This window comes from Glandiceps talaboti, chromosome 8 (assembly GCF_964340395.1).
Source record: "Glandiceps talaboti chromosome 8, keGlaTala1.1, whole genome shotgun sequence".
Lineage (NCBI taxonomy): Eukaryota > Metazoa > Hemichordata > Enteropneusta > Spengelidae > Glandiceps > Glandiceps talaboti.
The window spans coordinates 3,294,825-3,309,476 of record NC_135556.1 but is presented as its reverse complement, the minus strand read 5'-3'; the positions used below and the strand labels follow the sequence as shown (position 1 = coordinate 3,309,476).

The following is a 14,652-nucleotide window of genomic DNA, read 5'->3' as shown; positions in this document are numbered from 1 at the left end:
CAAAGCATGAAAAGAAAGAGAAAGAAGACATTCCAGCAAAAAACCTTAACAGAAAATTATTAGCAGAATAAAAATCCATACGAAGCAGAATGAAAGGATTGATTGAAGTTTTAAACAAAAAGATGTTACAAACAAAGATAGATATATCAGATGCTCAGATAACAACGAGATATCACAAACAAACATGGACATATCAGACATTGAGATGACAAGAAATGAAGACTTTCAATAGCACATAGTTACACACAATAATTGTAACAATAATTTGAGTAATACCAGAATGTTATACAACATATACATGTACAGGAAATGATATACTAGATCAGCACCCATTACAACATAAAAGCATGCAGCATTTTAATTTGTGCTGTGAGTTTATTGTCCATATTCTTTCAAATACCAATAGTGACAAATGAATTATTGAGATCAATCCCTTTCAAATTAAAGTCAGAATTACCAAGTATTTTAAAATTGTGGTTACTTATATATATATATTGTTCATCCTTATTCTTTCAATTATCTGATACTAACAAAATGTTATTGAGATTGGTACCTCACAAAAGACTCATACAGAATTCCATTCTACACTGCTGTGAGTTTTTGTTTCCATTCTTTATAAGACCAATATTAACAAAGTGATATAGAGATCATCATTTGATCTCTCGTAGTACAAATCTATACTTACATGCATCTTTTTCATCCTCATTTTTTCGGTTCTTCTCTTTGGCTGTTTGTTCGCCATTTTCTTTTTTCTCTTCCACTGGAGTTTCTGCTTCCTCCTTGTCCTCCTTTTGAGTGTCTTCTTTCTTCTTAGCAGTTTCATTTTCTTGTGTTGTTTTGTCTTCTTCTGGTGTCATTTTCTTGTCAGGTGATGTCACTCCATCTGTCTTGGCTGCACCACCCCATGCATCTTTGACTGTGGGGGCATTATCACCTTTCTTTGACTTGTCATCCGGGACATCAACAGTTTCCTCTACTTCACCAATGTCATCTGGATAACATATACAGAACCACAGACAGAGATGTTTTAACATTATTATAATTTCATTTCTAATTCTGAACACTTAATCATCCTTTAAAAAGCCATGCCACCTTGTGTTACCTAACCATGAAAACAAGTACAAAGGACAATCTAGTGTATAATACCTACTGAGAAATCCAATGATTCAACACCATTGAATTAATATATAATATATATCACTACATTTAGCACATTAAAATATAACATATGTGATGTCCACTCATTCAAGTATTTATGTGATGTCCACTCATTCAAGTCTTCATGTGATGTCCACTCATTCAAGTCTTTATGTGATGTCCACTCATTCAAGTCTTCAAGTGATGTCCACTCATTCAAGTCTTCATGTGATGTCCACTCATTCAAGTCTTCATGTGATGTCCACTCATTCAAGTCTTCATGTGATGTCCACTCATTCAAGTCTTTATGTGATGTCCACTCATTCAAGTCTTCATGTGATGTCCACTCATTCAAGTCTTTATGTGATGTCCACTCATTCAAGTCTTTATGTGATGTCCACTCATTCAAGTCTTCATGTGATGTCCACTCATTCAAGTCTTCATGTGATGTCCACTCATTCAAGTCTTTATGTGATGTCCACTCATTCAAGTCTTCATGTGATGTCCACTCATTCAAGTCTTCATGTGATGTCCACTCATTCAAGTCTTTATGTGATGTCCACTCATTCAAGTCTTTATGTGATGTCCACTCATTCAAGTCTTCATGTGATGTCCACTCATTCAAGTCTTTATGTGATGTCCACTCATTCAAGTCTTTATGTGATGTCCACTCATTCAAGTCTTTATGTGATGTCCACTCATTCAAGTCTTTATGTGATGTCCACTCATTCAAGTCTTTATGTGATGTCCACTCATTCAAGTCTTCATGTGATGTCCACTCATTCAAGTATTTATGTGATGTCCACTCATTCAAGTATTTATGTGATGTCCACTCATTCAAGTCTTTATGTGATGTCCACTCATTCAAGTCTTTATGTGATGTCCACTCATTCAAGTCTTTATGTGATGTCCACTCATTCAAGTCTTCATGTGATGTCCACTCATTCAAGTCTTCATGTGATGTCCACTCATTCAAGTCTTTATGTGATGTCCACTCATTCAAGTCTTCATGTGATGTCCACTCATTCAAGTCTTTATGTGATGTCCACTCATTCAAGTCTTTATGTGATGTCCACTCATTCAAGTCTTCATGTGATGTCCACTCATTCAAGTATTTATGTGATGTCCACTCATTCAAGTCTTTATGTGATGTCCACTCATTCAAGTCTTTATGTGATGTCCACTCATTCAAGTCTTTATGTGATGTCCACTCATTCAAGTCTTCATGTGATGTCCACTCATTCAAGTCTTTATGTGATGTCCACTCATTCAAGTATTTATGTGATGTCCACTCATTCAAGTATTTATGTGATGTCCACTCATTCAAGTCTTTATGTGATGTCCACTCATTCAAGTATTTATGTGATGTCCACTCATTCAAGTATTTATGTGATGTCCACTCATTCAAGTCTTCATGTGATGTCCACTCATTCAAGTCTTCATGTGATGTCCACTCATTCAAGTCTTCATGTGATGTCCACTCATTCAAGTCTTCATGTGATGTCCACTCATTCAAGTATTTATGTGATGTCCACTCATTCAAGTCTTTATGTGATGTCCACTCATTCAAGTCTTCATGTGATGTCCACTCATTCAAGTCTTTATGTGATGTCCACTCATTCAAGTCTTCATGTGATGTCCACTCATTCAAGTATTTATGTGATGTCCACTCATTCAAGTCTTCATGTGATGTCCACTCATTCAAGTCTTTATGTGATGTCCACTCATTCAAGTCTTCATGTGATGTCCACTCATTCAAGTCTTTATGTGATGTCCACTCATTCAAGTCTTCATGTGATGTCCACTCATTCAAGTATTTATGTGATGTCCACTCATTCAAGTCTTCATGTGATGTCCTCTCATTCAAGTCTTTATGTGATGTCCACTCATTCAAGTGATGTCCACTCATTCAAGTCTTCATGTGATGTCCACTCATTCAAGTCTTCAAGTGATGTCCACTCATTCAAGTCTTTATGTGATGTCCACTCATTCAAGTTTTTATGTGATGTCCACTCATTCAAGTCTTTAAGTGATGTCCACTCATTCAAGTCTTCATGTGATGTCCACTCATTCAAGTCTTCATGTGATGTCCACTCATTCAAGTCTTCATGTGATGTCCACTCATTCAAGTCTTTATGTGATGTCCACTCATTCAAGTATTTATGTGATGTCCACTCATTCAAGTCTTTATGTGATGTCCACTCATTCAAGTCTTCATGTGATGTCCACTCATTCAAGTCTTCATGTGATGTCCACTCATTCAAGTCTTCAAGTGATGTCCACTCATTCAAGTCTTTAAGTGATGTCCACTCATTCAAGTCTTCATGTGATGTCCACTCATTCAAGTCTTCATGTGATGTCCACTCATTCAAGTCTTTATGTGATGTCCACTCATTCAAGTCTTTAAGTGATGTCCACTCATTCAAGTCTTTAAGTGATGTCCACTCATTCAAGTCTTCATGTGATGTCCACTCATTCAAGTCTTTATGTGATGTCCACTAATTCAAGTCGTTATGTGATGTCCACTCATTCAAGTCTTTATGTGATGTCCACTAATTCAAGTCTTTATAGTGTCTAAATATATCTAAATATTCAACAACCAATCATCCAAACTCTCACAAGTTACATAGTATGTAAATTTGTATCTAAATATTCAACAACCAATCATCCAAGTCTTTACATTGTATGTAAATTCATATATAAATATTCAACAACAAATCATCCATGACCTTAGAGTGATAAAGACATGTTATCCCTACCTTCTGTAATAGGTGCTGGTTTGATAGGCAGTTCAGGTTTTGGTGATTTCTCTATAGTGATAGTTTTACCAATTGGAGTACTTGGAGCAAGTTTAGGTGTTTTATCTATTGTTATAGTCTCACCAATAGCAGCAGCTTTAGTTGGTGATATTACCTCTGTCTTACCAGGTACTGGTTTAGTATCTTTTACCTGCTTACCAGAATCTGAGGTAAAAGACAATACAAATTATCACTTGTTTATTATTAGGGTTGACTGGTTCTGTTTGATACAACCATACAGAAACCAATCATTCAGATAACAAGATTGCAATTTATTGCTACATTTTGTCTAAATGAAATAAACCATGTAAACATACTGCAACTAGACAGGGGCACACCTGTGCCGATGTGTTGTCTGCTTTTTGCTGTCTGCATGGGGGCACATTTACATGATTTATTTCATTTCGATAAAATGTTGCAAGAAACTGTATTCATTCATTCAATCTAGCTATTTAAAAGTACAGTTTTATAATGGTTTCTATGTGCTTGTATCAAACAGAGGAACAGTAACGTGAAAAGTACACTTACATATTGGGTTCTATGTGCTTGTATCAAACAGAGGAACAGTAACGTGAAAAGTACACTTTCATATTGGGTTCTATGTGCTTGTATCAAACAGAGGAACAGTAACGTGAAAAGTACAGTTTCATACTGGTTTCTACATGCTTGTATGAAACAGAGGAACAGTAACATGAAAAGGGCAGTATTCCACTGGAAATTAACACACAAGGTTCAACTTTAAGTTTTTCAGTTGCCATGGATATAATCATGCCATACGGAATATGATATCTAGCCAAGACTAACAATCCTTTTTGGAGTGACACATTTTTCCTAAAGAATTCTACACTGAAACATTCCTTTCAGGATATGGACATGTACGTGTTCTGTAGTCAAAGAAAACAAGGCTAGATTTGTCTCATTGATACCAATTCAAACTCTATATTGTGTTGATAGACTTACATTTCATTACAAGAAAATATGGCTGTTTATTTACAATTAAATTATATTATTTTGTAGATATGGCCACTTGAGTTTTCCTAGGGTATATAATAGACAATGTATTGAGTTCACTCTTAAGTATTTCATACCAGTGTCATCCTTAGATATTATCATAGTTTCTGAAATAGCAGCTTTCTGCAAAGCATTGAGGATTGTAGCACTGGGGGCATTCCATCTCTTTCTGTGAGCATCATCACCAACTTCACCACCACCAACACCACCACCAGCTGATGGTTTAAGGTCTGGATTCTTGACAACCATGTCACCAGCACCAGTGGCTGTAGTCAAGGAATAAGATGGTACATCATTATCAATCACATTAATTTAAACTGTTTATATTATAACTTTCTCTATATTATCATTGTAATGAAGACATACAACATTATTTCTATCACATATTTAATATTTGTAAAAAATACATAAATTTAATGGGAGTATAAAATAGCAACTGAAGTGGAGACTATTTTCATACTTATGAACTTGACAAATAAATTGTGCCCTATATACAAAATTTACAAAAATCTAGATGTGTACACACATATCAGAATACATTCATTCACACATACAAATGTAAACAGACAAATATACACGCACATATGTAGATACCCATATGGATAAACAGACACACACATGCATGCATGCATGCAAACACCACACATACATACATGCATTCACACACACACACACACACACACACACACACACACACATACATACATACATACATACATACATACATACATACATACATACATACATACATACATGCATACATAAGTACATACATAATATGTACATATGTACATACATACATACATACATACATACATACATACATACATGTACATACATACATACATATATACATACATACTGTACATGAACACATATACATATGGACAGACAGACAGACAGACATGTAGAAAGACACAGACACAGACACAAAGACAGGCAGACACAGACAGACAGACAGACAGACAGACAGACAGACAGACAGACAGACAGACAGACAGACACACACACACACACACACACACACACACACACACACACACACACACACACACACACACACACACACACACACACACTCTTACCTTCCATGACTGAGGCAGTCTCCTCTAAAGGCATGTTTTCAAATGGATTTGCTCCAGGAACCCATTTTCTACGATCTGCAGGCTGAAATTAACCAAACAAATAATAAACAAGTCATTGAAAATGACATACATGTAGTCCTCGCTATGATTGGGTTTTAAGGAACTAGCAGTTTATGTTGTCATTTTCAAACCTGGTTAATGTTGTGTTGTTTGGCCTCATATGGTTGTTTTTGATATCACTACTCTGTTCAAGCATGTCTGAGTTATGGCTTTGGACATGAAAACTGTGCCAACAAAATGGCTGCCAGGCAGCCATATCGGATTGTATCACGACGAAAATGGATATGCACATGTATGTCATAGAACACTGTGCTAATACCAACTTTGAATGAGATCTGTTCAAGCATGTCTCAGTGAGTTATGGCTTTGGACAGGGAAAATTCGCAAACAACGGACGGACAGACGGACGGATGGACGGACAGACAGAACCCAATCTATAAGTCCCTGTCCGGACTTTGTCCGGCAGGGACTAACTATTACCATAATGAAGCCAGATAAATATACATGGTTTACTTTGTAATTGGTACATGATAACTTATTTAACTGTACAGTTTACTTTGTAATTAGTAACTGGTACTTTGTAATTGGTACATAACTTCATTTAACTACATGGTTTACTTTGTAATTGGTACATAACTTCATTTAACTATACAGTTTACTTTGTAATTGGTACATAACTTCATTTAACTACATGTTTTACTTTGTAATTGGTACATAACTTCATTTAACTACATGGTTTACTTTGTAATTGGTACATAACTTCATTTAACTATACAGTTTACTTTGTAATTGGTACATAACTTCATTTAACTACATGTTTTACTTTGTAATTGGTACATAACTTCATTTAACTATATGGTTTACTTTGTAATTGGTACATAACTTCATTTAACTACATGGTTTACTTTGTAATTGGTACATAACTTCATTTAACTACATGGTTTACTTTGAAATATCATGATGTACAAAAGAGAGTATACTTTCAACACATTCAGTGCTGATCAAAGTACTTACTTTATCATTGAGTTTTTTCAAAATCTTATCTTTCTTCTGTTGCAGAGGTGATCTGCAAAAATTAAAGTAATTATGTTACCATGGATTTTTAGTTGAGGATATTAATATCAATACAGATGGTAAGGTTGGTGATACATCACTCAAAACAGACATAGAAATGTTATTACAGATGGTAAGGTTGGTGATACATCACTCAAAACAGACATAGAAATGTTATTACAGATGGTAAGGTTGGTGATACATCACTCAAAACAGACATAGAAATGTTATTACACATGGTAAGGTTGGTGATACATCACTCAAAACAGACATAGTAATGTTATTACAGATGGTAAGGTTGGTGATACATCACTCAAAACAGACATGGGAATGTTATTACACATGGTAAGGTTGGTGATACATCACTCAAAACAGACATAGTAATGTTATTACAGATGGTAAGGTTGGTGATACATCACTCAAAACAGACATAGAAATGTTATTACAGATGGTAAGGTTGGTGATACATCACTCAAAACAGACATGGTAATGTTATTACAGATGGTAAGGTTGGTGATATATCACTCAAAACAGACATAGAAATGTTATTACAGATGGTAAGGTTGGTGATACATCACTCAAAACAGACATGGTAATGTTATTACAGATGGTAAGGTTGGTGATACATCACTCAAAACAGACATAGAAATGTTATTACAGATGGTAAGGTTGGTGATACATCACTCAAAACAGACATAGAAATGTTATTACAGATGGTAAGGTTGGTGATACATCACTCAAAACAGACATAGAAATGTTATTACAGATGGTAAGGTTGGTCATACATCACTCAAAACAGACATAGAAATGTTATTACAGATGGTAAGGTTGGTGATACATCACTCAAAACAGACATGGAAATGCTATTACAGATGGTAAGGTTGGTGATACATCACTCAAAACAGACATGGAAATGCTATTACAGATGGTAAGGTTGGTGATACATCACTCAAAACAGACATGGGAATGTTATTACAGATGGTAAGGTTGGTGATACATCACTCAAAACAGACATAGAAATGTTATTACAGATGGTAAGGTTGGTGATACATCACTCAAAACAGACATGGTAATGTTATTACAGATGGTAAGGTTGGTGATACATCACTCAAAACAGACATGGGAATGCTATTACAGATGGTAAGGTTGGTGATACATCACTCAAAACAGACATAGAAATGTTATTACAGATGGTAAGGTTGGTCATACATCACTCAAAACAGACATGGGAATGCTATTACAGATGGTAAGGTTGGTGATACATCACTCAAAACAGACATGGAAATGCTATTACAGATGGTAAGGTTGGTGATACATCACTCAAAACAGACATGGTAATGTTAATACAGATGGTAAGGTTGGTGATACATCACTCAAAACAGACATGGTAAGGTTGGTGATACATCACTCAAAACAGACATGGTAAGGTTGGTGATACATCACTCAAAACTGACATGGTAAGGTTGGTGATACATCACTCAAAACAGACATGGTAAGGTTGGTGATACATCACTCAAAACAGACATGGTAAGGTTGGTGATACATCACTCAAAACAGACATGGTAAGGTTGGTGATACATCACTCAAAACAGACATAGAAATGTTATTACAGATGGTAAGGTTGGTGATACATCACTCAAAACAGACATAGAAATGTTATTACAGATGGTAAGGTTGGTGATACATCACTCAAAACAGACATGGTAATGTTATTACAGATGGTAAGGTTGGTGATACATCACTCAAAACAGACATAGAAATGTTATTACAGATGGTAAGGTTGGTGATACATCACTCAAAACAGACATGGTAATGTTATTACAGATGGTAAGGTTGGTGATACATCACTCAAAACAGACATGGTAATGTTATTACAGATGGTAAGGTTGGTGATACATCACTCAAAACAGACATAGAAATGCTATTACAGATGGTAAGGTTGGTGATACATCACTCAAAACAGACATAGAAATGTTATTACAGATGGTAAGGTTGGTGATACATCACTCAAAACAGACATGGGAATGTTATTACAGATGGTAAGGTTGGTGATACATCACTCAAAACAGACATAGTAATGTTATTACTCTAGAATTGCTATCTCATATTTTGTGTTTCAAAAAGTTAGAATACAAATTTATAGAAGTTGTAATGCTACGAACAACACACAGAGACAGAGAGACAGAGAGACAGAGAGGCAGGCGGACAGACAGACAGACAGACAGGCAGACAGACAGACACACACACACACACAGACAGATAGGCAGGCAGACACACAGACATACAATTACAGACAGCCTTTATATTACAAGTTCTGAAGACTTCAACATTGATTACTTCATACTAACATTATCATAGCAAGTGACAAGGAAATAAAAGTGTTTATTTTCAAAGAGATAGATCAAAGCTAAATTCTTAGTGCTTACTTGGATCCCACTTGTTTTGGTTCTTCAGCTGGTTGCTGTAAAATAAATCATTATTTCAATATCATTCACTTTACAATCTATCATTTCATCTTGCAGTCATAATATTATTTTAATATATTTGCAGAATTAAATAAAAACTTTCAAGTGAAAATGAATCTAACCATTTCCAACACAAGAACAGTTATTTCATTTCTACGTTACCTCCATTTGATTACTACTTGGGATATCTTCACTGGTGAACAATTTGAAGACACTTACCTCAAAAGCACCTTCTGGTTGTATACCAACTTGTTGAAAAACTTCTGTAAGTCCCACTACTACAAAATGGTAGAAAAGAAGCTAATGTCATAAAGCGTAAAAAGTCAGTCTATTTAGAAATACTACATGTATGTGGGTGAGTGACCAAGGTACACATATTTTACAGGTTCTCCATCAATAGTTTGGTATATTGTACAGGTTTTATCTCAAACTTTAGTCAAACACTGTCAATATTGTATAGGAATCTAAACAGGTTTTATCTATATTCTCAAACTTTAGTCAAACACTGTCAATATTGTACACAAATCTATACGGGTTTTATCTATATTCTCAAACTTTAGTCAAACACTGTCAATATTGTACACAAATCTATACGGGTTTTATCTATATTCTCAAACTTTAGTCAAACACTGTCAATATTGTACACAAATCTATACGGGTTTTATCTATATTCTCAAACTTTAGTCAAACACTGTCAATATTTTATAGGAATCTATACAGGTTTTATCTATATTCTCAAACTATAGTCAAACACTGTCAATATTGTACAGGAATCTATACAGGTTTATCTATATTCTCAAACTTTAGTCAAACACTGTCAATATTGTATAGGAATCTATACAGGTTTATCTATATTCTCAAACTTTAGTCAAACACTGTCAATATTGTACACAAATCTATACGGGTTTAATTATATTCTCAAACTTTAGTCAAACACTGTCAATATTGTACAGGAATCTATACGGGTTTTATCTATGTTCTCAAACTTTAGTCAAACACTGTCAATATTGTATAGAAATCTATACAGGTTTATCTATATTCTCAAACTTTAGTCAAACACTGTCAATGTTGTACAGGAATCTATACAGGTTTATCTATATTCTCAAACTTTAGTCAAACACTGTCAATATTGTATAGAAATCTATACGGGTTTAATTATATTCTCAAACTTTAGTCAAACACTGTCAATATTGTACAGGAATCTATACAGGTTTATCTATATTCTCAAACTTTAGTCAAACACTGTCAATATTGTACAAAGGTTTTATCTATATTCTCAAACTTTAGTCAAACACTGTCAATATTTTATAGGAATCTATACAGGTTTTATCTATATTCTCAAACTATAGTCAAACACTGTCAATATTGTACAGGAATCTATACAGGTTTATCTATATTCTCAAACTTTAGTCAAACACTGTCAATATTGTACAGGAATCTATACAGGTTTATCAATATTCTCAAACTTTAGTCAAACACTGTCAATATTGTATAGAAATCTATACAGGTTTATCTATATTCTCAAACTTTAGTCAAACACTGTCAATATTGTACACAAATCTATACGGGTTTAATTATATTCTCAAACTTTAGTCAAACACTGTCAATATTGTACAGGAATCTATACGGGTTTTATCTATATTCTCAAACTTTAGTCAAACACTGTCAATATTGTATAGAAATCTATACAGGTTTATCTATATTCTCAAACTTTAGTCAAACACTGTCAATATTGTACAGGAATCTATACAGGTTTATCTATATTCTCAAACTTTAGTCAAACACTGTCAATATTGTATAGAAATCTATACAGGTTTATCTATATTCTCAAACTTTAGTCAAACACTGTCAATATTGTACACAAATCTATACGGGTTTAATTATATTCTCAAACTTTAGTCAAACACTGTCAATATTGTACAGGAATCTATACGGGTTTTATCTATATTCTCAAACTTTAGTCAAACACTGTCAATATTGTATAGAAATCTATACAGGTTTATCTATATTCTCAAACTTTAGTCAAACACTGTCAATATTGTACAGGAATCTATACAGGTTTATCTATATTCTCAAACTTTAGTCAAACACTGTCAATATTGTACAAAGGTTTTATCTATATTCTCAAACTTTGGTCAAACACTGTCAATATTGTATAGGAATCTATACGGGTTTTATCTATATTCTCAAACTTTAGTCAAACACTGTCAATATTGTATAGAAATCTATACAGGTTTATCTATATTCTCAAACTTTAGTCAAACACTCAGACTGTCAATATTGTATAGGAATCTATACAGGTTTTATCTATATTCTCAAACTTTAGTCAAACACTGTCAATATTGTATAGAAATCTATACAGGTTTATCTATATTCTCAAACTTTAGTCAAACACTGTCAATATTGTACAGGAATCTATACAGGTTTATCTATATTCTCAAACTTTAGTCAAACACTGTCAATATTGTACAAAGGTTTTATCTATATTCTCAAACTTTGGTCAAACACTGTCAATATTGTATAGGAATCTATACAGGTTTTATCTATATTCTCAAACTTTAGTCAAACTGTCAATATTGTATAGAAATCTATACAGGTTTATCTATATTCTCAAACTTTAGTCAAACACTCAGACTGTCAATATTGTATAGGAATCTATACAGGTTTTATCTATATTCTCAAACTTTAGTAAAGCAAAGAGTATATATAGTAGCACAAATTACAATGTATATGTATTGGTAAGTTTGTAGATTGTTTCACAAATTAGTGTAGTCATGGTAACTGTCATAGTCAGTTGAACTTAAAGGGGACCACCACTCCAGGAAATACAGACATTTTCATAAACTATGGGTTCTGGAGATTCACTGCATGATTTTACATCACATACAATTACTTGTGATTTCAGGGAAACATCAATTTGATCTTGCACCTTTATAGGGTATCTATGGTAGCTATGGGGTGTTGCATCATGGGAGTCAGCAGAAATAATATATTCAAGCTGCCCTTCAGTGTAAAACATCTCTCATGAATATTCAGTGAACAACTTGAAACTTTATATATGCTGGTTCCCATGATGCAATGTCCCACAGCAAAGGTATCCTATAAAGGCACAAGATCAACCTGATGTTTCTCTGAAATTGCAAGTAATTGTAGGTGATGTAAAATCATGAAATGACTTTCCAGAACCCATAGTTTATGAAAATGACTTTATTTCCTGGACTGGCATTCCCCTTTAAACAAACTACATTGATGTTTGACCTTTGACATGAAACTGACCTGGAGCTGCTGGTCCTCTCGGTGTAATATTAATTGGCCTGTGAACAGATATTTGAAATGCAATTTTACTAAAATCATGTCATGAAGTTGTTAAAAAAAATATAAAATATAATTATATACTCAAGTATACAAGGTATAAAAGAATCAGTGTGTTTGCTAAAGGTATAGTTGGTATAATCCATCCAGTTCCCAAGACACTTCACTATAATTTTATGGTTTTCAAATAAAAATACAGTACCTTGAAACTGACAACTATAGCAAGTGACATTTGTTGAAGGCCAGCGTTGAAATTGGCCTATGCATGTTTTGGATACAGGTGCACACGGACACATGCACGTAGAGATGATACATGGGACTCTTGGTAGTACCCCCCCCCCCCCCCCACTCCCCATCTGTTGGGAGGGCTAATAATTTACCTCATTCATTTTATCGTCATTCATTTTATATAGATGTCAAATTTACACAAGTGAAACAGGAACAGTATATTACATAACACAGAAATGGTTAGTTAATAATGGACTGTTGTCTTACTTCCTTGCAACTACTGGTTTCTCAACAGGTCTAGGTCGGTCTGCTTTTGGTGGTGGCGCCTTTCCTCCTTTCTTGGCCAGCTGGGGAGAGAAATTACTATGATGCTAACACAGGCAAATCAAATCAAATCAAATCAAATCAAATCAAATCAAATCAAATCAAATCAAAATCAAATCAAATCAAATCAAAATCAAAGAAAAGAAAAGAAAAGGAGAGAAGGGGGATAGGGTTATCATTAGTTGCTTTAGTACATTTAATATTAATCAAAGTTTCACTGGGAGGCAAATATCATGTAATTATGTTTTTAATATTTGTGTTCTGTCCTACTCTAATACTAATAAATTCAACCAGGCAACACAATTTTCCCTTCATCTTCCACAATAATGTATGTAAGCATATTACATGAGATACAAGTACTGGTATATATCAACTACTTTTATAGATAGTGTAGCGTATTATATGAGATATAAGTACTGGTATATATCAACTACTTTTATAGATAGTGTAGCGTATTATATGAGATATAAGTACTGGTATATATCAACTACTTTTATAGATAGTGTAGCATATTATATGAGATATAAGTACTGGTATATATCAACTACTTTTATAGATAGTGTAGCGTATTATATGAGATATAAGTACTGGTATATATCAACTACTTTTATAGATAGTGTAGCATATTATATGAGATATAAGTACTGGTATATATCAACTACTTTTATAGATATATGAGATACAAGTACTGGTATATATCAACTACTTTTATAGATATTATAGCATATTATATGAGATACAAGTACTGGTATATATCAACTACTTTTATAGATAGTGTAGCATATTATATGAGATACAAGTACTGGTATATATCAACTACTTTTATAGATAGTGTAGCATATTATATGAGATACAAGTACTGGTATATATCAACTACTTTTATAGATAGTGTAGTATATTATATGAGATACAAGTACTGGTATATATCAACTAGTTTTATAGATAGTGTAGCGTATTATATGAGATACAAGTACTGGTATATATCAACTACTTTTATAGATAGTGTAGCATATTATATGAGATACAAGTACTGGTATATATCAACTAGTTTTATAGATAGTGTAGCGTATTATATGAGATACAAGTACTGGTATATATCAACTACTTTTATAGATAGTGTAGCATATTATATGAGATACAAGTACTGGTATATATCAACTACTTTTATAAATATTATAG

The 14,652-nt window shown here is 33.6% G+C and overlaps 1 protein-coding gene across 1 annotated transcript in view; it reads right to left on the bottom strand.

Moving 5' to 3' along the window:
* Positions 1–14,652, bottom strand: part of LOC144438707 (serine/threonine-protein kinase Nek1-like) — a 54,662-nt gene that overhangs the window by 19,439 nt on the left and 20,571 nt on the right. The window contains exons 18-26 of the mRNA XM_078127853.1: positions 13,417–13,496; positions 12,886–12,923; positions 9,829–9,887; positions 9,571–9,605; positions 7,106–7,157; positions 6,032–6,113; positions 5,024–5,212; positions 3,897–4,100; positions 686–991 (exon numbers count right to left, since the gene is read on the bottom strand). Of these exons, the coding sequence (XP_077983979.1) occupies positions 686–991; positions 3,897–4,100; positions 5,024–5,212; positions 6,032–6,113; positions 7,106–7,157; positions 9,571–9,605; positions 9,829–9,887; positions 12,886–12,923; positions 13,417–13,496 (1,045 nt within the window). The remainder of the gene's footprint in view (positions 1–685; positions 992–3,896; positions 4,101–5,023; positions 5,213–6,031; positions 6,114–7,105; positions 7,158–9,570; positions 9,606–9,828; positions 9,888–12,885; positions 12,924–13,416; positions 13,497–14,652) is intronic.